Raw genomic sequence first — 27,502 nt, 5'->3', positions numbered from 1 at the left:
TAAGACACCTGCTCCTTGGAAGAAAAGTTATGACCAACCTAGACAGCATATTCAATAGCAGAGACATTAATCTGTTGATAAATGTCCATCTAGTCAAAGCTATGTTTTTTCCAGTAGTCACGCATTGATGTGAGGTTGGATTATAAAGAAAGCTGAGCACCAAAGAATTGATGCTTTTTTAAATTTCTTTTAATTTAAATTTATCTATTTTAATTGGAGGCTAATTGCTTTACAATATTGTATTGATTTTGCCATACATCAATATAAATCTGCCATCGGTGTACACGTGTTCCCCATCCAGAATCCCCCTCCCACCTCCCTCCCGTACCATCCCTCTGGGTATCCCAGTGCACCAACCCCAAGCATCCTGTATCTTGCATTGAACCTGGACTGGCGATTCATTTCTTATATGATATTATACATGTTTTGAACTGCGGTGTTGGAGAAGACTCTTGAGAGTCCCTTGGACTGCAAGGAGATCCAACCAGTCCATCCTAAAGGAAATCAGCCCTAACTATGTGTTGGAAAGACTGATGCTGAAGCTGAAACTCCAATGCTCTGGCCAACTGATTCAAAGAACTGACTCATTGGAAAAGACCAAGATGCTGGCAAAGATTGAAGGTAGGATGAGAAGGGGACAACAGACAGAACGATGGTTGGATGGCATCACCGACTCAATGAGCATGAGTTCAAGTAAACTCTGGGAGTTGGTGATGGACAGAGAGGCCTGGCGTGGTGCAGTCCATAGGGTCAAAAGGACATGCCTGAGCGACCGATCTGAGCTGAACTGAGCTGATACAGGGGCTATACATGGTCACAAAAAGTTTGACACGACTCAGTGCCTTTCACTTTCACAAACTGTGTTTCACATTTGTCTGCTATTTCTGTTATATTTTTTTTGTTAGACATTTGACTTTACAATTGCTTTAAGAGCTGATTATTATTATTTTGTTTGTACAGGACGGTATATGTTTCTTCTACTCTTTATCAGATAAATTAGAAGATGGTGAACTGAGGTTTCAGCATAATGGAAGAATCAGTACTAATCTTAAATGTCTTCTTTATCTCACCATATTTGTCCTTAATGCCCATGGTTGTTTATGCACTCTCTACTTTGTTCCACTGAATTTTTTCTGAAGTCTATCAATTCTACATTAATTCAATTTATATAGCATTCTATTATCACAATTTAATCATCAACATAAATGTTGGAAACTCACCTCACATTTTGACGTACAGCATGATCCAGAAGCACACTGTACTGGGCCTTTCAGTTTACATGTATTATAATCACAGCAATTCTTAAACTGACATTCCTAAAATTTCATAAGAAGAAATACCATTTTAGTTCCACCACTTAATAGTTCTTGTTTCTCAGCTTCTACTTAGCACTCTATTGTGTTCAACTTTTCAACTATGTAATATACTTATGTTTAGTGAAACTTTATTATTTTACTATTTCTAGAATTCTCAAAGGCACATGCAACTACAAAAACTAAGTCAATAATATCTAAAAAAAGGTTGATCATTTGCATTCAATATTTAAAATATGTGGTAATTAATTAATCAGTTGGAATTATAACATGGAAATTATAATTCATCTGGATATAACTTGGACATAAATATAACATGAAAATGGAAATGTAACATTAGAATTTCTAAGAGAAAACTTTTCCCGGCCCTCTTTTTAGTGACTTGTTTACTAAAATTTCCCTTTATGAATAAAGCTAAAGAAAAGTTAGGCTATATATATATATAACAAAAATATATTTAATATAGGAGTCATGTGCCACATTTTACTATAATGGAAATACATTGAAAAAAGGATATTTTGATATATATATTTTTATAAGGTAAATGGCAGTCAACTATTATTCAAATTAGATAATAATTTAAATAATGTTAACCAAATATTTTTCAAGTAAATGCATTGCATTTATATAATTTGTATATTCTTTAATATTTTTATATTCTTAAGAATTTCTAAAATTAAATATCTTCCATTTACTAAAAAATCAAGTTTTAAAGATTTTGTCCTTAATAAGATTCTTCTTCATTTAAAATTTTTTAACTGTTTCCAATTTTTCTTATGTTTATGTGAGTGGATATATATTTGTAAATATTCCCATCATAGAAATAAAATAGAAAATATGGAGTAAACTCTGAAGTTGTGATCATATCCTGCAGTTTCCTCAGGGTCTCACTGGGTATCTTATCCTTAAAAAATGAGTTAGAGCGTATAACTTTTCTCTGTATTCTATTTCAGTGTTTAATGTTCCAAAGTTCAATATCATTACATGAGTGTATCTGCATGTATATATTCTTTCATGAAAAGGAAATAAGGATGCATGACCAAACAATGTTTGTCAAAACTAATTAGGAGCAATCACTTTAATTTATAACAAGGTAACTTGCAAATGGTGCCTTATTCTTATTATTAGTTCTCTGATTGCTAGTGTGTTTGAAAATGATTTTGCATTTTGTAAAATTTGGTTTATGAATAATCATTCCTTCTCACAATTTTCACCATTTTGCATAAGGATTTTTGTTTATTCATTTTCCTTTTTCCCCCTCTAAATAGGAGTGGCTTTTTAAAAAATATATAAATTCATTTATTTTAACTGGAGGTTAATTACTTTACAATATTGTATTGGTTTTGCCATACATCAGCATGAATCCACCACAGGTATACATGTGTTCCCCATCCTGAACCCCCCTCCCTCCTCCCTCCCTGTACCATCCCTCTGGGTCATCTCAGTGCACCAGCCCCAAGCATCCAGTATCATGCATCGAACCTGGACTGGCGATTCGTTTCATATATGATATTAAACATGTTTCAATGCCATTTTCCCAAATCATCCCACCCTCTCCCTCTCCCACAGGGTCCAAAAGACTGTTCTATACATCTGTGTCTCTTTTGCTGTCTTGCATATAGGGTTATCATTACCATCTTTCTAAATTCCATATATATGTGTTAGTATACTGTATTGGTGTTTTTCTTTCTGGCTTACTTCACTCTGTATAGTAGGCAACAGTTTCATCCACCTCATTAGAACTGATTCAAATACATTCTTTTTAATGCTGAGTAATACTTCATTGTGTATATGTACCACAGCTTTCCTATCCATTCATCTGCTGATGGACATCTAGGTTGCTTCCATGAGGGGCTTTTAAAAAATCTCTGATTACCCTTTTTCCCTCTCTATGTTAATAACTTTTCCTTGAAGTTTATTATTTGTCTTATTAATGGTGTCTGTCCTTTCTTGTAACTTGCAACTTTCTTCTTCCTTTATGACTATTGCATTTTATATCTCATCACCAAGCCCTCCAACATGCCAAGACTATCAAATATTATCAATATTTTACTGATATTTTGTTGTTTTTTAAAACTTACAGATTTTTTTTCCGGAAATATACCCCTCCATATTTTGTGGGCTATTTACTCTAGTATTTATTACTCATCAATGTATTTGTGAATACGGGAATAAATAAATGCACATACCTGCACGTGTGTGTGTGTCAGTGCAAAAACAGAGCTTACACTTGTATAAAGTAGGGGATACTTATGAAGATATAGGTGCCAATGCCATTCTCCCAAAATCTACCTGGGACACATCTGAGTTGAACAAGCTGGGTTTATTAATAGTTTCTGCAAAGGAAAACAAATGCCATGGGGAACGGCATACACTTCCATGAGAGTATGTAGTTAGAGGATTGAGGCTTAGCTAATTTAGGGAGGGTTTAAAGAGACTGGACTTTGCAAGAATAGATGCTATCAGAAACCAGGAGTTCATCTATGTTTGGGTATTTTAATAATTCTTATCTAGAAGAAGAAAGGGGCTTCCCAGGGGGCACAGTGGTAAAGAATTTTTCTGTCAAATGCAGGAGACACAGGTTTGATCCTCGGGTCAGGAAGATCCCTTGGAGTAGGAAATGGCAACCCATTCCAGTATCCTTGCCTGAGAAATTTCATGGACAGAGGAGCCTGGCAGGCTACAGTCCATGCGGTCACAAAAAGTCAGACACGACTGAGGGAATGGGCACACACAAACACAAGAATAAAGACAGTATTAATGCCAGGGTTGAAACTGGTAAAGAAGCAAGAATTACTCGTTGGCCAGGAAAAGGGGGTGTTTGGTTACTATTATAACTTGGAAAATTTTCAGGTTTTACCCTTCTCCGAAATAAAGTGGAGGGCCTTGCTTAAAGAGTGGCTTTACTCTTTTTCCTTCATCCATTTTGATTACAGATGTTGATCTTGTATAAAATCATTCATTTTCAACAGGGGAACACTGCAGCCTGTCTGTCAGCAGCAGACCAGCTCCTAGCAACATGGAGGCTCAGCTGATAATAGTTCAGATTCCGCATTTTCAGGGCTTGTTTCTCCCTTCCTAGTAGGGAATGCATTGAATTGATAACTCTTATGACATTAACTATTTTCACCCTGGAAATTAAATGTTATGTATCTATATAATTTTTTCATATTTAGAAAATTATATCAGTTGATAGACCTAAATGCTGACATATAAGTAGATACAGATGTATAGATGTCAACTTTCATTTCTTAAGCCAATGGCCCAATATCACAGTGAGCTGAATTTAACAGCCTCGCAGAATGTTTTGATATTTTGTAAGGCAAAATTGGAGAAGGTAATGGCATCCCACTCCAGTACTCTTGCCTGGAAAATCCCATGGATGGAGGAGCCTGGTAGGCTGCGGTCCATGGGGTCGCTAGGAGTCGGACATGACTGAGCGACTTCACTTTCACTTTTTACTCTCATGCATTGGAGAAGGAAATGGCAACCCACTCCAGGGTTCTTGCCTGGAGAATCCCGGGGACTGGGGAGCCTGGTGGGCTGCCATCTATGGGGTCGCACAGAGTCGGACACAACTGAAGCGACTTAGCAGCAGCAGCAGCAAGGCAAAATTACCCCAAAATGAACTCATTTTCTAAAATGTTCCTTTGTAGTTGTCATTCATATGCAAAATCTAAGAGAAAACAAATAATAGACATAACAAAACTGAAACATACAGCTAGGGGTGGTTGTTTAGTCACTAAGTCCTATCGAACTCTTTTGTTACCCCATGGACTGTCAGCCCTCTAGGTTTCTCTGTCCATGGGATTTCCCAGGCAAGAATACTGAAATGGGTTGCCATTTTCTTCTCCAGGGGATCTTCCCAACCCAGGGATCAAAGTCACCTCTCCTGCATTGGCAGGTGGATTCTTTACCACTGAGCCACCAGGGAAGCCCACAGCTAGTGGTTACCAGGTAGCAAAGGGAAGAGAGGTAAGGGTAAGATAAATAAACAATAAGGGTATATTATATAGCACAGAGAAATATAGCCATTATTTTAAAATAACCTTAATGGAGTAGTCTATAAAAATGTTTAAAACATCAAAAGTCCCTTTGCATTCTTCCCTAGTTCTCTTTAAGAAAAACTTTGGAATAAACTTCCAAGTAACACTGTTCCTAATGGGATATTTCAAATGTATCAGAGTCACTCCTCACCCACTTGCACACATCCTATGTTATTATAATGAGAACTACATTATCCATGCATTCACTCAATCAACATGTTTGTTGAGCCTGGAATATATATCAGATACTATTCTGTGTGCTGGTGATGCAGCAATAATCAAGCCATGAACCATCTATTCCCTTTAATGTTATTTTGTTGTTATTCTTTTCCCATTATCACCTTGTGTGTATGTGTGTATGTATATTTAATTTCCTATGGCCATTGCTCCAAAATATTAAAATAGATTCATGTACTTGTTTAACATATTTCTAGATTAAATTTTGGAATTGCTTTTGCAGAAGGGTAGTTCAATTCAGGTTAAGAGGGGTGTGTTGATTGGGATTTAATAAAGATTAAATTGAATGCAATTTGACTTTAAAAGAAACAGCTATCTATTTATTGCAATTTCTGTGTCTTTCAGTTTTGTTAAATCACTTAGACTTTCAATGTACTAGAAAGAGCTCATTAACTTTACACCAATTTGTTACATAGTTTGGTTTTTTTAAGAGTGTAGTAAACATGTCTTTGTTATTTCATTCTCTAATTATTTATTGACTTTTAAAAACTAAAGAGTATTACTTTTTGTCTCAGGTATTCCACTATTGTACTCTAACAGCAATAACACTTTTTTATTATCAAATATAATGGATCTGCTTCTAATGAGTCACTATTATATATTAAATTTGTTGTAAATTACTGCTAGGAAGTTTCTTAAAACTGATACTAAATTTTATTCTGAAGTACATTTTTGAAGAAGGAGTATTTAGTGTTAAAGATTCTTCCTCAATTAGTTGTGATATGTTTTTATTTCTTTGTTTAGTATAATAATCACATGGATAAATTTAGTTTGTGTTCTTCCAAATAAACCTCAACTGGGTAGACTTTTCTTTTGATTATTTATGCAAGTCGTGTCCAACTCTGTGACCCCATGGATTCTAGCCTACCAGGCTCCTTTGTCCATGGGGATTCTCTAGGCAAGAATACTGGTGTGGGTTGCCATGCCCTCCTCCAGGGGATCTTCCCAACCTAGGGATCGAACCCAGGTCTCCCACACTGCAGGCAGATTCTTTACCATGAATTTATTTGTCAATATTTATCATAGAAGACTCGCATCTATGTTTGCTACACTAGGCTATAGTGTGTGTTTGTGTGTGTGACTTCGTAATACTGAATTTTTCTTTACTATTAAAATTAGTCAAAAATTTTATGTTTATTATCTGCCAACTAGCTCAAACTATAAGCTCTCCAAATGTAGTTGGCAGATCTTGGGAGATCTTTAAAATATTTTTAATGGTGTCTATAATTCAACAAATTCTTAATAATAATTAGACTTTGTCTTTTATATTGTGTTGATATTTGCATTGATCAGGTAAAAGCAATTTCATATGAAACTGCTGGAGGTCTAGTTTAAATCAAAGCTTTTGGTCATTGTATCATTCACCATCATGTACTCAACAGCTTCATTTAAGGAGGTCTTTGGTAAAGAGGTAAAAAACTACTAAATTTGCTGAATTTTAACCTTTAAACATTCCTCTAATATTGTGTGACAAATGGAGAGCATTCATAAGTGCCTTTTTTTTTTTTTCAGTTTAACGCTGACACAGTTTTATACATATAGCTCATTAGAAGGGATTCAGTGATCTGGAATACACATGTACACATATATATTTATATATGATTGTAGTGTTGGAGCAGATATTGTTCCTGGCTTAACCAGCATCCAATACCCTCTTCTTACTGCCAAACAGAACCTGACTTTGTTCAACACTATATGCACCTCCACACCTCCCCCATTCAGTTTATGCATAATCACAATATATTCTCCATTAGTATAGATTCTCAAGGAAAACACTTTTATGATTTTTTGCATTACAGATTGACTAGTCACATTTACCATAGAAAGCATTTTTACTTGCGAGAACAACTGATGGACAAACCAGTTTTTCAGTCTTGGATATTTGGCAGACATTTTCTTTCTTTCTTTCTTTTTCTTTTTTTTTTTAGATTTTTGAATTTTGAGTTTTTTTTTTTTATTGAAGGCTAATTACTTTACAATATTGTATTCGTTTTGGCAGATATTTTCTTAAAAGTGAATGAAATATGCCTGTTACTCCAAGGAAAACAACTGAATTTGAATCTTTCAAGTAAAAATTAGAATTTTGGAAAATTTTACCATCCACAGAGGCTTCATTTTTCATTACATTTCTGATGATATTAGTGATGATATTAATGAATTAAGGTTATAGTCTTTTATAATGAAAAGTATCAATATTTAGAAACTGCATAATTCAGTGAAACAACATTAGAAATTAGAAAGTTATATGCATGCAAAAGGTACACTTGAAGTGTGATATAGATCAGTGGGTTTTAGCGTAATAGGATATAAATGATCCACTAATTTTGGTTTTACAATTAACAATGCAACTATTAGAAATTTTCACTTTTCAAGTTTGGTGTGCTGCTGCTGACTCGCTTCAGTCGTGTCTGACTCTGTGCAACCCCATAGACGGCAGCCCACCAGTCTCCCCCATCCCTGGGATTCTCCAGGCAAGAACACTGGAGTGGGTTGCCATTTCCTTCTCCAGTGCATAAAAGTGAAAAGTGAAAGTGAAGTGCTCAGTCGTGTCCGACTCCTAGGGACCCCATGGACTGCAGCCTACCAGGCTCCTCCATCCATGGGATTTGCCAGGCAAAAGGACTGGATTGAGTTGCCATTGCCCTCTCTGATCAAAAGTAGAATATATACAATTTTCTGAAAAGCTAGTAAAATCCCCTTCTATTTTATAACTCTATATTTGTTTGAGGATGAATTTATACATATTGGGATTGCATCTAGAGATGATAAATTTGAAGAGAAATCACAATATCAGTATCAATTCCTCCAATCTTACAATAAGGATTCTTTTTGAATTTGTTAAATATCTCCATGATTCTTCCTAGCAATGCTTTGCAGTTTTATTTATTCCATGGTCCTGTACATATTTTACTGGACACATTCTTAAACATTTCATGTTTCTTAGTACTGTTGTAAATGGTGTCTTAAAACTTCTTTTTCTAATTTATTGCTGATATAAAGAAGTCTCTTTATTTTTGTGAACTATGTAAACAATGACCTTGATACATGCACTTATATAGACAAATTATAATTTATTTCTGGATTATTTCAGGTCTTAATTTTATACAATCAAATTATTAGGAATGAAGTTACACTTCCAATTGTTAAATGTTTTCCTACTTTGCTTTGCTGGCTGGTGCATCACATTCAAAATCAAGTATAAAAGATAATAGGGGCCTCATGCCTCATTACGGACTTCAGGGAGAAAGACCATCATGTATATGATGTTAATGATAAGATTTTATAGACACCTTCCCATATAATACAGTAAGTTCCCTTTTAACAGACGTTTATTATCTCTCCACTGAGATAATCACTCTTTAAAATTCCTTAAATAAACCAATAAATTCTGTAATGTGTGTGCTAGTGCATGTGTGTGCAGGTTTCATTACATTCAGTTTATAACTTTTACTGAGAATTCTGTGATCATAATTTGCCTCCAATTAAAATAAATAAATTTATATTAAAACATAAAAGTGAAACGTAAAAAAAAGAAATATGAGCATACATAAATCCATCCTTGAAATAGTCTCATTAGACATTGTATCAAGGTTTTGTGTGTGTGTGTGTGTGTGTGTGTGTGTGTGTGTGTGTGTGTGTGTTTAGTTCTGTCCTACTGTTTTCCACCCCATGGACTGTAACTTAACAGGCTTCCCTGTCCATGGGATTCCTCAGGCAATAATACAGGAGTAGCTTGCCATTTCCTACTCTAGGGAATCTTCTGGACACAGAGATAGAAGCTTGCAACTCCTGCATTGGCAGGCAGATTCTTTACTACTGTGCCGGGGAAGCCCTTTAATTAAGGTTCTTTTATCCTTAAAAATGAATTACAGCATGTAGCTTTTTTCTATACTCTAGGTAATGTTGCACAAAATCAGTATAATTTCTTAATTTTTAAATTTTACCAGTAAAGACAACTGGTATGAACTTTTCTAAGTTTTAAAATTATGCACATTATTTCCTTAAAATATATTATGCTATTCACATATTTATTTCTACTCATGTTATTCTTTGTTCAGTTCAGTTACTCAGTTACTCAGTTACTCAGTCATGTCCAACTCCTTGCGAGTTGGACTGCAGCATGTCCAACTCCTTGGACTGCAGCACACCAGGCTTCCCTATCCATCACCAATTTCGGGAGCTTGTTCAAACTCATATCCGTCAAGTCAGTGATGCCATCCAACCATCTCATCCTCTGTTGTCCCCTTCTCCTCTTGCCTTCAATTTTTCCCAGCATCAGGATATTTTTAGTGAGTCAGTTCTTCACATCAGGTGGTCAAAGTATTGGAGCTTCAGCTTCAGTATCAGTCCTTCTGATGAATATTCAGGACTGACTTCCCTTAAGATGGACTGGTTTGATCTCCTTGCAGTCCAAGGGACTCTCAAGAGTCTTCCTCAACACCACAGTTTAAAAGCAGCAAGTCTTCTGTGCCCAGCTTTCTTTATGGTCCAACACTCACATCCATACCTGACTACTGGAAAAACCATAGCTTTGACTAGTCAGACCTTTGTTGGCAAAGTAATGTCTCTGCTTTTTAATATGCTGTCTAGGTTGGTCTGAAGAAGGAAATGGAAACCCACTCCAGTATTCTTGCCTGGAAAATCCCATAGATGGAGGAACCTGGTAGGCTTCAGTTCATGGGGTCACAAAGAGTCGAACACGACTTCACTTTCTTTTTCTAGACTATCGTCACAGAGGGAAATGGCAACCCACTCCAGTATTCTTGCCTAGAGAATCCCGTGGACAGAGGAGCCTGGTGGCCTGCTGTCCATAGGGTCACACAAGGTTACACAAAGTTGCTGCAGCAGCAGCAGCTTGGTTGGTCATAGCTTTTCTTCCAAGAAGCAAGCATCTTTGAATTTTATGGCTGCAGTCACCATCTGCAATGATTTTGGAGCCCACAAAAATAAAGTCAGTCACTGTTTCCCCATCAATTTTTCATGAAATGATGGGACCAGAGCCCTTGATCTTCATTTTGTGAATGTTGAGTTTTAAGTCAGCTTTTTCACTCTACTCTTTCACTTTCATCAAGAGGTTCTTTAGTTTCTCTTTGCTTTCTGCCATAAGGGTGGTGTCATCTGCATATCCAGGATTATTGATATTTCTCCCAGAAATCTTGATTCCAACTTGTGCTTCATCCAGCCTGACATTTCATATCTGCATATAAGTTAAATGAGCAGGGTGACAATACACAGCCTTGACATACTTCTTTCCCAATTTGGAACCAGTTCATTGTTCCATGTCCAGTTCTATCTGTTGCTTCTTGACCTGCATACAGATTTCTCAGGAGGCAGGTAAGGTGGTCTGGTATTCCCATCTCTTGAAGACTGTTCCACAGTTTGTTGTGAACCACACAGTCAAATGCTTTAGCATAGTCAATGAAGACACTTATCTGGAATTCTCTTGGTTTTTCTATGGATGTTGGCAGTTCGGTCTCTGCTTCCTCTGCCTTTTCTAAATCCAGGTTGAACATGTGGAAGTTATCTGTTCATAGACTGTTGAAGCCTAGGCTGGAGAATTTTGAGCATTACTTTGGTAGTGTTTGAGATCAGTGCAATTGTAAATGCTGTTTATTTGTTTTTTCCTTGTTGTTAAATCAATGGTTTTGATGCCACACAGTGTTGTCTCACCTTTAAGTACTGTTATCCCTGATTTGTTTCTTTACTATTGCTAGTAGAGTCTTACTCATTTTATTTATTTATAACAAGAACTTGCACTTGAGTGTAGGATGCTTGGATACAGAAGCTATATTGACCATGAAGGTGTTTTGGGTCTTCTGATGTCAGCCCTGTTAGATCTGCTAACTAATCCTTTTGCAATGGTCTTGGTGTTCATTACATTCCATTGTAATCTGATTCAAATTACTTTCTACTTTGCCTATTGATTTCTTCATCCAGAATACATTCTGCTTGCTAATTTCTATTCTGGTAATTCCAGGTGTTTATATTTATCCTTTCCTATTCTTGTAGCTGTTACTCCACATATTGGGGAACCCAGGTGAGTATCTGTCACCTTCTCATTGTCACCTCAATGTGTCACAGAAGAACTAGCAACATGACCACAGGTTAGGCTAAGGAATCTACTGGATCTACTCTAAGATGGATTTTACCAAAGATGCCAGGTACCGCTTGGATTCTCTACATGCCCATGCTACCCATGATGGTGTTTTGGGTCCTCTTTGTAAGCCTCTCAAGTAAAGATGCTCTGTTCATCATCCTATAATGATCTGGGTCTTCCCCAGTGAACAGCTACAGCAAACAGCTGGAGGTCACTATAGGGGGGAATCACTGAGGAAACTGCTGCTTTATATCCTTACTGGGGCTACTGTAGGATCTCAACCTCAACTTCAACAATGAGCTCTGGCTCTGAAACTGGCTTAGTTGCATAAATTAGCAAGGAATTGTGAATTTCCATTAGAAATTTTTGGCAACAGCCCTTTGTTCCCCTCTTGTTAGTTTTCAGCTACATACATCAAGGACTCTCATCATTGACCACCCAGATCTCTCTTAACCACAGCTGCTTGGCCTCAGCTATTTTGGAATTCAGCAATCCCTAGTAACACTGAATGCCCAGCTCCATAATGGTACTTCCAACCATCAATCCTAGTCTATAGAAGAAAGCTACCACTGAGATTTTCAGCAATGTTGCAATCTCCTTGGAAATGCATTTCTTCATTGCTTTAGTGAAAGGGGTACACTCTGGGCCACTCAAATAATTAGGTGCTAGTTTTTGTATTAAAATATGGCCACTACTCAACTTTTGACTCTTCCTGTATTACTCCATTAAGGCAGTTCTGACATAACAACCTCATTTATTATAGCCCAGATTGTTTCCCATCTTCAAGGCTCCACTCAACAGCAAATCAAGGCTGGCCCTAGGTTATCTTGGATGAAAGAATGCTCGTGTTCACTCAGTCATGTCCAACCCTTTGCAGTCACATGGACTGTAGCCCACCAGGCCCCTCTGTCCATGACATTTTCCAGGCAAGAACACTGCAGTGGGTTACCATTCGCTTCTCCATGGGATCCTCCCAACCAAGGGATCGAACTTGCTTCTCTTGCACCTCCTGCATCACAGGAAGATTCTTGACCAATGAGCCACCTGGGAAGTCCCCTAGTATGAAAGTTGCTCAGTTGTGTCCGACTCTTTGTGACCCCATGGACTGTATAGTCGATGGAACTCTCCAGACCAGAATACTGGAGTGGATAGCCTTTCCCTTCTCCAGGAGATCTTCCCAACCCAGGGGTCGAACCCAGGTCTCCTTCATTGCAGGCAGATTCTTTACCAGCTGAGCAACAAGGGAAGTCCCCTACCAAGGCATTAAATCCTAGTTCACTAGACAACATCCCCCTATCAATACCTTCAGTTCAGTTCAGTTCAGTTCAGTTCAGTTCAGTCGCTCAGTCATGTCTGACTCTTTGCGACACCATGAATCCCAGCACGCTAGGCCTCCCTGTCCATCACCAACTCCTGGAGTTCACTCAGACTCACGTCCATCGAGTCAGTGATGCCATCCAGCCATCTCATCCTCGTCGTCCCTTTCTCCTCCTGCCCGCAATCCCTCTAGGCTTATATTTCAATATCTTGGGGCCAACATCCTTGATATCTCCCCCTGGCATGTTCTCCATGTTCTTGCCCATACGTATTAGCAAATTCTACAATTCATAGAAATAATCTCTTTATTCCAATATTCACTTGGGCTGCATTTAGACTTGACACTAACTGGTAGTCTGGTACCAACAAGGAAAGGCAGAGACAGATCTTGAGAAGAATAGGCATCCTCATGTAAGTCTCTGTGGTCCACATGCAATGTGATGCTCAGCTCCACCAGGAGGCGGGCAGTAACTTCACAGCCCAGGGGCTTCTGAGGAATCTGGAGGTTTAAGTTTCTCAAGTGCATCTATTCAAATGTGCCAAGTCCAGAAATGAGTACATGAGTACCTATTACTATGTGGCCAGCATGAAATACACTTTCAGAATCATATCTATATATCATTTTTCCTATTATCTTTGGCTTCGCTGGGTCTTCATTGCTGCACGTGGGCTTTCTCTAATTGTGGCACACAGGCTTCTCATGTGGCAGCATCTAATGTGGCGGCATCTCTTGTTGCAGAGCTCAGGCTCTAGAGCCTTCGGGCTTTGGTGGTTGGGGCTACCGGGCTCTAGAGCACAGGCTCAGTAGTTGTGGTTCACAGGCTTAGTTGCCCTGTGGCATGTGGATTCTTCCTGAACCAGTGATGGAAACTCTTTTGCATTGGCAAGGGGATTCTTCACCACTGAGCCACCAGGGAAGCTCCAGAATCCTGAGTATCTGCTTCCCAGGACAATTTCTGATTCAGCTAATGTGCTTTGAGTTTTCCCAGAAAGAGACTCTGAAACAAGGATTGTTGTGGTGGTTTAGTCGCTAAATTGTGTTCAACTCTTTTGCGACTGTAGCCCACCAGGCTCCTCTGCCCATGGGATTTCCCAGGCAAGCGTACCGGAGTGGGTTGCCACTTCCTTCTCCAGGGGATCTTTCCAACCCAGGGATCAAACGCACATCTTCTGTATTGGCAGGCAGATTCTTACCACTGAGCAACCTGGAAAGCCTGCAATAAGGATGTATATTAGTAATTTATTTGGAAAGTGTATTATTTCCCTACTGATGCTGTTACAAATGACCACAAACTTAGTGGTCAAACTTAAAATTACACAAGCTAATTTTCTCATACTTTCTATAGGTCAGAATTTCAGATAGGTAAACTAGGTCAGGTTATTTGCTTACAGTCTCACAAGTGTAAAACCACAATTTGGAGAAAAAGCATCCTGTTGCTTTGGCAGCCATTGGCCAAGGACTAGTCTTTTCTCCAAGAAAATACCAACATTTCTTCTTATTCTTCCATGTGTCTTCCTCCAGCAGTAGCAGTTTGAGTCCCTCTCACTTTCCAAGGCTTTTTGAGCCCCTTTCTGTAACAGCTCTCTGATTTCACCTGGAGAATATTCTGTTTTTGAGGGCTCATATGTTGAGACTTGGCCCATGCAGATAATCCAGAATAATGCTCCTTCTTTAAGGCCCATAAGTTTAATTACTTCTGCAAATTACCTTCTGCCATGTAATATGCACAGCCACAAATTCCAGGGATTTGAGAGCAGATGTATTTGAAGGTCCATTCTGTTTAAACCAAAGAACTGGCATGGGATATTAGGGAAGGGAAGCAAGCCAACACATTCAAATTTGTGAGCTGGTTATGGCTCCTGTAAGATAAAGCTAAATCTCACAAGTATCATTCCATTGTGTCTATATACCACATCTTTTTTATCCATTTCTCTGTTGATGGACATGTACATTGTTCCATGCCTTGGCTATTGTAAACAGGGCTACAATAAACGTTGGAGTACATGTATCTTTTTAAATTATAATTTTCCCTGGATATATGCCCAGCAGTGGGATTGTAATACCATGGAATATTACTTATCCATTAAAAAGAATGAAATAATGCCATTTGCAGCAACATGCATAGACCTAGAGATTGTAATGCTGAGTGAAGTAAGTCAAACAGAAGATGAAATATCATATGAAATATGATGTGAAATATCCTGATATGTAGACCCTAAAAAGAAATGATACAAATGAACTTACATACAAAAGAGAAAGAGACTCACAGACTTAGAGAACCAACTTGTGGCTGTCAGTGCACACCACTATATTTAAAATGAATAATCAACAAGAACCTACTGTATAGCCCATGGAACTTTGCTCAAAGTTATGTGGCAGCTTGGATGGGAGGGGAGTTTGGGGAGAATGAATATATATATACACACACATATCAGTTCAGTTCAGTTACTCAGTCGTGTCCGACTCTTTGCGACCCCATGAACTGCAGCACACCAGGCCTCCCTGTCCATCACCATCTCCTGGAGTTCACTCAAACTCATGTCCATTGAGCTGGTGATGCCATCCAGCCATCTCATCCTCTGTTGTCCCCTTCTCCTCTCATTCCCAATCCCTCCCAGCATCAGAGTCTTTTCCAGTGAGTCAACTCTTCGCATGAGGTGGCCAAAGTATTGGAGTTTCAGCTTTAGCATCAGTCCTTCCAATGAACACCCAGGACTTATCTCCTTTAGAATGGACCAGATGGATCTCCTTGCGGTCCAAGGGATATATATATATATATATATATATGTATATGTATATGTATATGTATATGTATATGTATATGTATATATCACTGAATCTTTTCACTGTTCACCTGAAACTATCACAATATTGCTAATTGGCTATAATCCAATGCAAAATAAAAAGTTAAAATCAAAAATATCCCACAAGTACCTCTGGGAAATGATACAGAGTTGGGGACAGAAAACATATTTTGTAAAGGATGAAACGGCAAATAGTTTCAGTTTTGTAGAAATGCTATGCCATATGGTCTCTGTTGCAACCATTCAACTCCACTGTTATAGCACAAAAACAGTCATAGACAACATGCTAACATATAAGCATGGCTGCATTCCAATATAGTACCATTTACAAAAGTGTAGTCCATTGGCTACAGTTTGTAGAACTCTGATGTAGAGCATGCTTTAGAAAATTTCCTCATGCAGAGCAAACAATTGGGGACATTATCCACAATCCTAATTATCTGAGGGCTGATTGCTAGTCCTGAGTACACTAAGTTCTCCTTGATAACTGCCCAAGTATTCTACTCTATTGGGGACAGAACAAATACTACAACACAAAATATCAGGTACATGAAGCAAAAATATGCTGCAGGAATAATCAGTGCCAAGGAAATATGGTAGAGCACTGTCAGCATGTGCTATAGTTACCAGTCTATCTGTAGCCTGCAGTTGTGGAAACTCACACTGTGTAGATTTAGCCCTGGATTATGCTGCTTCATTTTATCTTTCACTAAAAATAATCAGATTTGTTAAGTAACTGGCACATATTCAGGGGTAGGTCAATGCAAGATGTGAATAATGCTATTTGGCAAAAAACTAAGATGACAGTTCAAAATCTGAGATAGTCAGAAAACATATATACATACATATGCACACACATATTCATACATACCTACAAACATATAAGGAAATGGTAGATGGTTAAGAGAATTTGTAAGGATTTAAGTTACATAAATGAGTAGTGGTTAGCTATTATGTTGGTGGATGAGAAAGTCATATAGCTGCAGGGGAGGAATCATGAAGAAATTTTATTTTATGTAAATGGGGGGATTGTTAAATATTAGAGAATAATGATACTATAACAAACTAAATATTTGGTCCTATCAGTTGAGAATAGTGTTAATTGCACATTTGGTTGATGGAGATATAGTATAATAGATTCTATATTTATCTTTAGAAGGATTATAAAGAACAAATTTTGATCATCCTGAAACCTGAAAATACGCGAGTATTTGAGAATAATTAAGAAAAACACATTATAATGTTTAGACATTCTCACAATGACAAAAGACGGAAAAACGCTGGAACAAACTCAGAAGTTTATAAAGAAAACAGAGACTGAAGTCATAAGATTTAGGTTAAAAGAGATTTCATTTAGTATACATACTCAAAAATTCTCTGCTGGCATAATTGGGAATGGTGTGTATAAATCCAGATTTCATGACTACTCACTTTCTCAATTGAAGAGGTATGTGGAAGTGATTCATACATCTTAATTTATCCTCATTTTTATATCTTAATTCTACTGAAGACTTAGTTGCATATATTATTCCATATACACCATGGTTGCTTATTAGAAACATACAAAATTGTGCTCAGATTTCAGTCTTAATCACTCACCTGTTCACTGCCACAGTCACATTCTTCATGAGTTTCCAAAATTCCATTACCGCACACTGATTGATTTTGGTAGAATGGTTTCAATATTGAAAACTTCTGAAGACACTGAGCTTCAAATGTTGAAACAAAAGATCTATATTCATGCATGCTACAGTTGCTAAAAATCCTTACACCACTGGAAACTCTAAAATGAAATAATCCTCAGGTTAAATAAACCTATCTAATAAAACCACATCTAAACAATGCACCATATATAATGTGAATATTATATATATATATGCACCATATATCATATGCACCATATATAATATGAATTGTTAGATGCTTCAAACGAAAAACTAATGCTTTTTGGTGGAGACAATGTAAATCATGACTAATTTTTTAAAATTTTGTTTCTAATTGGAGGATAATTACTTTACAATATGGTGATAATTTCTGTCATACATCAACACAAATGAGCCACAAGCACACACATGTCCCCTCCTCTTAAACCTCCCTCCCAGTTCCCTCCCCAACCCACCCCTCTAGGTTGTCACAGAGCACCAGCTTTTGATTCCCTGCATTAATACAGCAAATTCCCACTGGCTATCTGTCTTACAGATGGTAATGCGTATGTTTCAATCTACTTACTCCTAACATTCTATTACAATAACTGAATTTATCCAGCTCTATTAAAATCAGCCCCTCTACTTAAGCACTGGATCCTACATTCTCTCCTACATTATTCCGTGATTTTGCTCCTGTGTTCCTTATATCCAACATCATCATTTTTTCCTCCTCTTCTCTTTATTTTGATCAGTCTATAGATATGTCATATGTCCCATCAATAAAATCTCTCCTTTGATTATAAATTCCACTCCATAATCACTAAAAGGTCATTTATGTCTATTATCTCCATTTTATGCCTTCTACAGAGTTCATCCAATTCCTTAAAAATAATCTAAAATATTGACTGGAATTGTACTGAATGTATGAACTTCTGGAAAAATTAGACATTTTATAGTAAGTTATCTATTTCCTTAGTGCTGGTACACAGACTAGTTTTCAAGATTGATCACCCTGACGAATTTTCTGATGTTATTGTTCTGATGGTACGCTGACTGATTCTGCTGCCTTTGCACAGGTAGTCCATCATAATATCTGCAAATAAGGACATCTACATTTTTCTTCAAATATTTTCTTATTTTTTGTTCCCTTACTAGCCAAAGGGACTAGTACTATGTTACATCACCGAAGGTGATTTTGCTTTGAACAACAGATACAACAACAATATAAACAGCAAAACTATCTGTGTGAATACAATATTTCATAGTCCTCATAAATCTACATTTTTCCTTGAATTCCCTTTAGTGAATATTTCATTGTTATGGGATCCACTACTTTCTGGAGTCTTGTGTCACATGGACAAACTCACTAGTGTGATTTCTCCTCTTGCACAACATTCCTTCCCAATTTTTGATGTGGGATTGAGTATAAAAAATAAATTCTTCATGTCTTGTAACCAACTGCACAAATATGTGCATGACATTAATTTGAGAGGAAAAACAACGCTTACACTGCTTCATGGTTCATTATGCACTTAGCTGTTGGACAGGAACACTCCTGGATGTCATCATATGCTAACCCTATTTTAAGGCCAAGTAGTTGAGCTATAATAACTGAAAATCCCTCCAATGTTATTGTGCCTGGATACTGAAATAAAGAAAGTTGAAGAGAAAATCAACATATGAGAAGAAAATGAAAGCAAGAAATATATCAAAAGAGCTTTGTTCCTATAAAATTTTATATTTTAATACTTTTCCATGTTGCCCAGATTTCTACTTCATTTTGATAAATCATCAATCTGAATATCCATACTAGATAACTTAATAAAGAGCATGAGATAAAGTAAAATGTAATCAAACACATTTAATTTTCTTATTAAATCAATACTTTCCATTAACAAATATAGTTCAATATAGACATAGGCCAGGCACTATGATTAAAAAAAAAAAAAGATGAGAATATAGTGGCATGTATGAAAAGAAGGGACTTTGTCCACACTTGGAGCATATTTTACAGAAGAGGGGAAAAAAAATTACTTGGAAAGTAACAACAAACCTACCAGATATAAAGAAAGCATGAAAAGTGCTCTAAAGAAATGGAATTCTTCAACAGAGAATTCTGAGGAGGGGTATAACTGTATAGATCAGATAGTTAGAAAAGTCTATTTTTGGCACTGATGCTTAAGATGAGATACAAAGTTTGGGAAATGACCCACCATTATGAATAGTGGTAGCAAGCTTGTTTGGGAACCTGTTCAAGGTTGTAGTATAATGAATGAAGTAAAGAAATGACAGGATGGAAGTTCAAGACACAGGCAAGGCCATGGTAAAGAATCTCGAGTGAGATGTCAGCACAAAAAGACTGACAATAGTGAAGAGTAGCATTTCATATGAATGAAATTTCATTCATTTCATAAATAAATGTGTATATTACATTTATTTAATTATTACATAATTTTTAGAACTTACAAACAAAAATTTTTAGAACTTCCTAGTTTTTCTATATCCAAAAAATTTATCATGAGTAAAATTTAATCCATACCCTAAATAAAGATATTGTGTGTGTGTGTGTATGTGTATGGTATAAAGCATGGTGACTACAGTTGATGAGACTGCAATATATACTTGAAAACTGTCAAGAAAGTGGGTCTTAAGCACTTTCATAAATAAAGTGGATTGATGGATGTATTGATTAATTTTTGGAACCATTCCATAACTAGTATCAAATTATCACACTGTTCAGTTCAGTTCAGTTGCTCAGTCGTGTCTGACTCTTTGTGACCCCATGAACTGCAGCGCGCCAGGCCTCCCTGTCCATCACCAACTCCCATAGCCTACCCAAACTCATGTCCATTGAGTCGGTGATGCCATCTAACCATCTCATGCTCTGTCATCCCCTTTTCCTCCTGCCCTCAATCTTTCCCAGCATCAGGGTCTTTTCAAATGAGTCAGCTCTTCACATCAGGCGGCCAAAGTATTGGAGTTTCAGCTTCAACATCAGTCCTTCCAATAAACACCCAGGACTGATCTCCTGTAGGATGGACTGGTTGGATCTCCTTGCAGTCCAAGGACTCTCAAGAGCCTTCTCCAACACCACAGTTCAAAAGCATCAATTCTTCAGTGCTCAGCTTTCCTTATAGTCCAACTCTCACATCCATACATGACCACTGGAAAAACCATAGCCTTGATTAGATGGACGTTTGTTGGCAAAGTATAGTCTCTGCTTTTGAATATGCTATCTAAGTTGGTCATAACTTTCCTTCCAAGGAGTAATTGTCTTTTAATTTCATGGCTTCAATCACCATCTGCAGTGATTTTGGATTCCAAAAAATGAAGTCTCTCACTGTTTCCACTGTTTCCCCATCTATTTGTTATGAAGTGATGGGACCGGATGCCATGATCTTTGTTTTCTGAATATTGAGCCTTAAGCCAACTTTTTCACTCTCTTTCACTTTCATCAAGAGGCTCTTTAGTTCTTCTTTACTTTCTTCCATAAGGGTGGTGTCATCTGCACATCTGAGGTTATGGATATTTCTCCTGGCAATCTTGATTCCAGCTTGTGCTTCCTCCAGCCCAGCGTTTTTCATGATGTACTCTGCATATAAGTTAAATAAGCAGGATGACAATATACAGTCTTGACTACTCCTTTTCCTATTTGGAACCAGTCTGTTGTTTCATGCCCAATTCTAACTGTTTCTTCCTGACCTGCCTACAGGTTTCTTAAGAGGCAGATCTGGTGGTCTAGTATTTCCATATCTTTCAGAATTTTTCACAGTACACTTTAATTATATAAATATTTTATTTGTCAATTATGTCTCAATAAAGCTAGAAAGTGAAAGTGAAAGTCATTCACCTGTGTCTGACTCTTTACAACCCCATGGATTATATAGTCCATGGCATTTTCCAGGCCAGAGTACTGGAGTGGCTACCTTTCCCTTCTCCAGGGGACATTCCCAACCCAGGGATAGAACCCAGGTCTCCCTCATTGCAGGTGGATTCTTTACCAGCTGAGCCACAAGGGAAGTCCAAGAATACTGGAACGGGTAGCCTATCCCTTCTCCAGGGAATCTTCCCTATCCAGGAATTGAACAGGGGTCTCCTGCATTGCAGGAGGATTCTTTATCAGCTGAGCTATCAGAGAAGCCAATAAAGCTGGGGGTGGGCAGGAAGAGTTGTGTGGTGTGTGTGTTTGTACATGCACATGTATTTGTGCATGTACACAAATACAGGAAAAAAATGGAGAAGAACAATGAATATGGTACAGTTTCAATAGAGACTTAGCATCTATAATATAGAATATAATAGATACTTCAGGTGGTGAAGAAGTTGGAGTCCACCTGGCATTAACAGAAGGTTTTAGCATTGGTTGGGAGTCTATGCTCAAAAGAAACTAAAAAGAGAAAGTTTGTGTGACTTTTAGACTGAGGACAAGTATAACAGACATGGGATGTGGGTTCACGGGGCAACTCAGGGCAAAATCTTTACTATTTCTAGCCTGGAAATATAAAATGTGAATATCAGGAAATTATGACTGCCAAATACACAAGCAGGAAACTTCAGAAAGAAGATAATCCGAATTCTGTCTCCCACATTTCTCGCTGATTCCTGAGACACTCGTACAATTAGCAGCCTCAAACTGAAGAGCTCAGCTGAGGCCAGAGCTGCCGTCTGTGAGGCTGAGTTGCTGTTCTGACTTTAACCAAGAGCACTGAATGACAAAACAAGCAAACAAAAATCAACCCTCGTCAGAGAAAAGCAGCAGAATCCACACTTCCTCTGAATGCTATAATGTCCAAGGTTTCAAAGAATATCATTAAAAAGGCCATGGAAACTAAACCAGGATGTGAGTAACAGTCCATATAACTAGCCTAAAATGTGTATTTTAGAAAATGAACTGTCTTCAGAAATGGAAAATATAAAGAGAAATCAGTGCCTGATGACAATTCTCAAAAATATTCCAAATACAGCCCCAAATTACTCAAATACCAAGAACCAGGAATATCTTGACTGCAGTCAGAAATGGCAATCAACAGAAAGCAAACCAAGATGCATTTCCTGACAAGCATTTTAAAGCAACCACCATAAAAATGCTCCAATGAGCTATTACAAAAACTCTTAAAGGAAATTAAGAAATAGAAAATGTCATCAAATAAATAGATGATATAAAAAGAACCAAATTAAAACTTCAGAAGAGAAAAAATACAGCAATTAGAAAATAAACTTCAATAGATGAATTTCGTAAAAAAAAGAGATGACAGAAGGGAGTATCAGCGAACTTAAAGATTCATTAGTATAAATTACCCAATCTCAAGACAGAGAGGAAATAGCTTCTGAAAAAATTAACAAAAATACAGGAGCAGTAGGACAATGATGACAACAACAACAAAAACCTAACATTAATATCATTAGTGGCCCCAGAATCTGCAAGCAATAAAATGCAAACAGTGTACATATACACAATGGAGTATTACTCAGCCGTTAAAAGAATTCATTTGAATCAGTTCTGATGAGATGGATGAAACTGGAGCCGATTATACAGAGTGAAGTAAGCCAGAAGAAAAACACCAATACAGAATGACATTCTAACATGTATACTATCATGTGAATTGAAAGTCTATGTCTGACTGCAGCAATGATCTTGATCAGAATGCAACCAAGTTAGGAAAGAATAACAACAGCAATATATTTGAAGAGAAAAATGGCTGAAAACCTCCTCAATTTGGCAAAAGACACAAATCTACATATTTAATAGATTCACAAAACTTCTAACAATAAACTCGAAATAATGCATGATCAGACACATCATAATTAGATGGCCAGAGAAAACTTCTAAATGTCTTGAAGTCAACCAAAGGAAAACAACAGATTGCTTACAGAAGAACAATGATTAATAAGAGTTCTCATCAGAAATAATGTCAGACAGAGAATGTAACACAATAGTTTTGAAATGCTGAAAACAACTTTCATCCAGCAAAAATATCCTTAAATAATGAAGATGAAATAAAGACATTCTAAAATGAAGGAAAATTAAGAGACATATTGCCAGTAACCAAGTTTTAAAAAAATGACTAAAGGAAGCTCTTCAGACAAGAAAGAAAATGATAATAAAAGAAAACCTGTAACATCAGTAGTGAAGAAAGAGGAACAGAAAATGTACTTTCATGGGTAGATAAAATAGACTATTTTTCATTTGATTTTTTAAAATTATGTTTAAAATTATAATTTAGTGTGTATACTTATTAATATGCTTAGAAGTAGTATTTAAGCAAACTATACTATAAAATTTCCCATTTTATGATTACACACATAATTTCAGATCTAAAATAAATATGGTATTAACATTCCCATATTCTACTTGAAATACTAAAGTGCTGGTAAACAAACTTGTGTGTATGTGATTGTGTCAGTGTGTGTGTGTGTAATCTCACTACAGAACATATGAAAAATGTTTTACAAAGAGAAATATTGAAAAACACTAAAAAGAGATTGATAGTTTATATAAAGAGACAGGATATATTTGTGTGCTATACAGTATTTGTCACACCTATAATTACCCAGACATAGAGGGTTAATGTGTGGATAAAACTGTAAATAGAACTTTATTTACAATATAGGTGGTTGGCCAGATTTGGCCAATGGGTCATGCTTGCTTATTATGTCTATGATGAATAAATCAAAATAGAATACAAAAAATTGTTCTAGAAAAAATGAGAACTGTAAATGGCAACAGAGCACCAAAAAAAAGATAGATAAAACAGAAAACATATACTAAGTTGACAAACTGAAATATAGATGCATCAACAATTAGATTCAGTGCAAATTGTCTAAACATATTAGTTAAACAGATTGGTGAAACAGAGGAAAAAACACATGGTCCAGCTGCTGACTGGAAGTTCACATAATATATAAAGACCAAACCAGTTAAGAAAAGAGATTTAACATATGACCATTCATCATAAGAAAGCTGGAGAGGCTATATTGATAACAGATGAAGCTAGCTTCAGAACAAAGATTATCATGGACAAAGGATATTGCAGTAATTAAAAGTTCAATAATAATCTTAAATGTTTGCACATCAAACATAAGAGCTTCAAAAATATGAAGCTAAAATAAATATAATTGAAAGAATAAACACCCACATACATAATTTAGTTGGAGACTGCGACAACTCTCATAATTGACAAAAGCACTAGACAATAGGAAATTATTTAAAAGACATGAAAAATATTATCACACAATGTCTATAAAACTGGCATATATAGAACACTCAACTACAGCATGATTATGTCTTATGCAGTTTGTAACATATGTTGCTTAAACCAAGGTGTTCATGGACTTCAATAATTGCAAGGCTTCCCTGGTGGCTCAGTGGTAAAGAATCCACCTGCAATGCAGGAGACCCAGCTTTGATCCCTGGGTGGAAAAGATCCCCTGGAGAAGGAAATGCCAACCCACTCAATTATTCTTGCTTGGGAAATCCCATGGACAGAGGAGCCTGGCGGGCTACATACAGTGAATGGGGTCATAAGAGTCAGACATTACTTACCAACTAAACCACCACCACCCATGACATGGAGTAGCACAATTTTATGCCCTGGAAAAAGTTAAGCCAATTGCTCAAGGTTGGGAAAAAGGATTAAAAAGAAAAGGAAAAATTTAAAAAGAGAAAAAAAAAAATAGATGATGAGTCAAAATGCTCTCATACATATTTAACAAAGCTTTACAAAGAAAAGGGAAACAAAAATATGATCAAGTAAACAATACAATAAAGCTTCTTAGGACAGATGTAAATTAGTGCCCAGACTGAAAGTGCTTTAATATAACAAGCATGTTGCATGATAAAAGATACCATGGAAGGATAAAAAGATCTTAAATGTTTCCATGAAGAAATCAGCTATTAGGATGTTGAATCCTGACTTCAATATAAGACATCAATCAGTTCAGTTCAGTTCAGTTCAGTCGCTCAGTCGTGTCCGACTCTTTGCGACGCCATGAATCACAGCATGCCAGGCCTCCCTGTTCATCACCAACTCCCAGAGTTCACTCACGTCCATCGAGTCAGTGATGTCATCCAGCCATCTCATCCTCTGTTGTCCCCTTCTCCTGCCCCCAACCCCTCCCAGCATCAGTCTTTTCCAATGAGTCAACTCTTCACGTGAGGTGGCCAAAGTACTGGAGTTTCAGCTTTAGCATCATTCCTTCCAAAGAAATCCCAGGGTTGATCTCCTTCAGAATGGACTGGTTGGATCTCCTTGCAGTCAAAGGGACTCTCAAGAGTCTTCTCCATAGGTAATGCCTAATTTTGAAGCATCACTATGAATAAAGCTAGTGGAGGTGATGGAATTCCAGTTGAACGACTTCAAATCCTAAAAGATGATACTGTGAAAGTGCTGCACTCGATATGCCAGCAAATTTGGAAAACTCAGCAGTGGCCACAGGACTGGAAATGATCAGTTTTCATTCTAATCCCAAAGAAAAGCAATGCCAAAGAATGCTCAAATTACCACAAAATTGCACTCATCTCACATGCTAGCAAAGTAAATGCTCAAATTTCTCCAAGCCAGGCTTCAATAGTACATGAACAGTGAACTTCCAGATGTTCAACCTGGATTTAGAAAAAGCAGAGGAACCAGAGATCAAATTGCCAACATCCGTTGAATCATCAAAAAAGCAACAGAGTTTCAGAAAAACATCTACTTCTACTTTATTAACTGTGCCAAAGCCTTTGACTGTGTGGATCACAATAAACTGTGGAAAACTCTTCAAGCGATGGGAATACCAGACCACCTGACCTGCCTCCTGAGAAATCTGTATGCAGATTAAGAAGCAACAGAACTGGAAACGGAACAACAGACTGGTTCCAAATTGGGGAAGGAGTATGTCAAGGCTGTATATTATTACCCTTCTTATTTAACTTATATGCAGAGTACGTCATGAGAAATGCTGGGCTGGATGAATCACAAGAAGAAATCAAGATTGCTGGGAGAAATCTCAATAACCTCAGATATGCAGATGACACCACCCTTATGGCAAAAAGTGAAGAACTAAAGAGCCTCTTGATGAAAGTGAAAGAGGAGAGTGGAAAAGTTGGCTTAAAGCTCAACATTCAGAAAACGAAGATCATGGCAACTGGTCTCATCACTTCACGGCAAATAGAAGGGGAAACAATGGAAACTGTTACAGACTTTATTTTGGGGAGCTCCAAAATCATTGCAGATGGTGACTATAACCATGAAACTAAAAGACACTTGTTCACTGGAAGAAAAGTTATGACCAACCTAAACAGCTTATTAAAAAGCAGAGACATTACTTTGCCAACATAGGTCCATCTAGTCAAGGCTAAGGTTTTTTTCAGTAATCATATATGGATGTGAGAGTTGGACTATACAGAAAGATGAGTGCATAAGAATTCATGCTTTTGAGCTGTGGTGTTGGAGAGGACTCTTGAGAGTCCCTTGGACAGCTAGGAGATCGAACCAGTCCATCCTAAAGCAGATCAGTCCTGAATATTCGTTGGAAGAACTGATGCTGAAGCTGAAATTCCAATACTTCGGCCACCTGATTGAAGAGCTGACTCATTTGAAAATACCCTGATGCTGGGTGGGATTTGGGAGCCGGAGGAGAAGGGGATGACAGAGGATGAGATGGTTGGATGGCATCACCTACTCAATGGACACGAGTTTGAGTAAACTCTGAGAGTTGGTGTTGGATAGGGAGGTCTGGCATGCTGCAGTCCATGGGGTTGCAAAGAATAGTACACAACTGCATGACTGAACTGAACTGCACTGAAATTTGAATACTCAAGGAATTCATTGGGCATGTTACTCAGAAATATAGAGCAAAAGAATGAACAAACTATTTCTACACATATAAACATGAATCACCATCAAAGATGTAGTTTTGAGCAAATATGTTGTAAATACACACATTGAGAACACATACTCTATTATTTACAGAAAGCTCAAAGAAAGATCAAGTTAACCAGTGAGTAAGTATCAAGATAGCGGGAAGGAGGATTTATGAGTCTTCTGATTCTGGAGGAAG

General features: G+C 37.2%; 1 protein-coding gene across 1 annotated transcript in view; it reads right to left on the bottom strand.

Annotated features, from left to right (window-relative positions):
* ADAM18 (ADAM metallopeptidase domain 18) overlaps positions 1-27,502 on the bottom strand; it is a 135,485-nt gene that overhangs the window by 53,046 nt on the left and 54,937 nt on the right. Inside the window, exons 11-13 of the mRNA XM_027962623.2 lie at positions 18,970-19,106; positions 17,415-17,598; positions 1,221-1,316 (exon numbers count right to left, since the gene is read on the bottom strand). Coding sequence (XP_027818424.2) covers positions 1,221-1,316; positions 17,415-17,598; positions 18,970-19,106 — 417 coding nt within the window. The remainder of the gene's footprint in view (positions 1-1,220; positions 1,317-17,414; positions 17,599-18,969; positions 19,107-27,502) is intronic.

Source organism: Ovis aries, chromosome 26, assembly GCF_016772045.2.
Source record: "Ovis aries strain OAR_USU_Benz2616 breed Rambouillet chromosome 26, ARS-UI_Ramb_v3.0, whole genome shotgun sequence".
In the NCBI taxonomy this organism is placed as follows: domain Eukaryota; kingdom Metazoa; phylum Chordata; class Mammalia; order Artiodactyla; family Bovidae; genus Ovis; species Ovis aries.
This window is presented reverse-complemented; position numbering and strand designations above follow the sequence as displayed.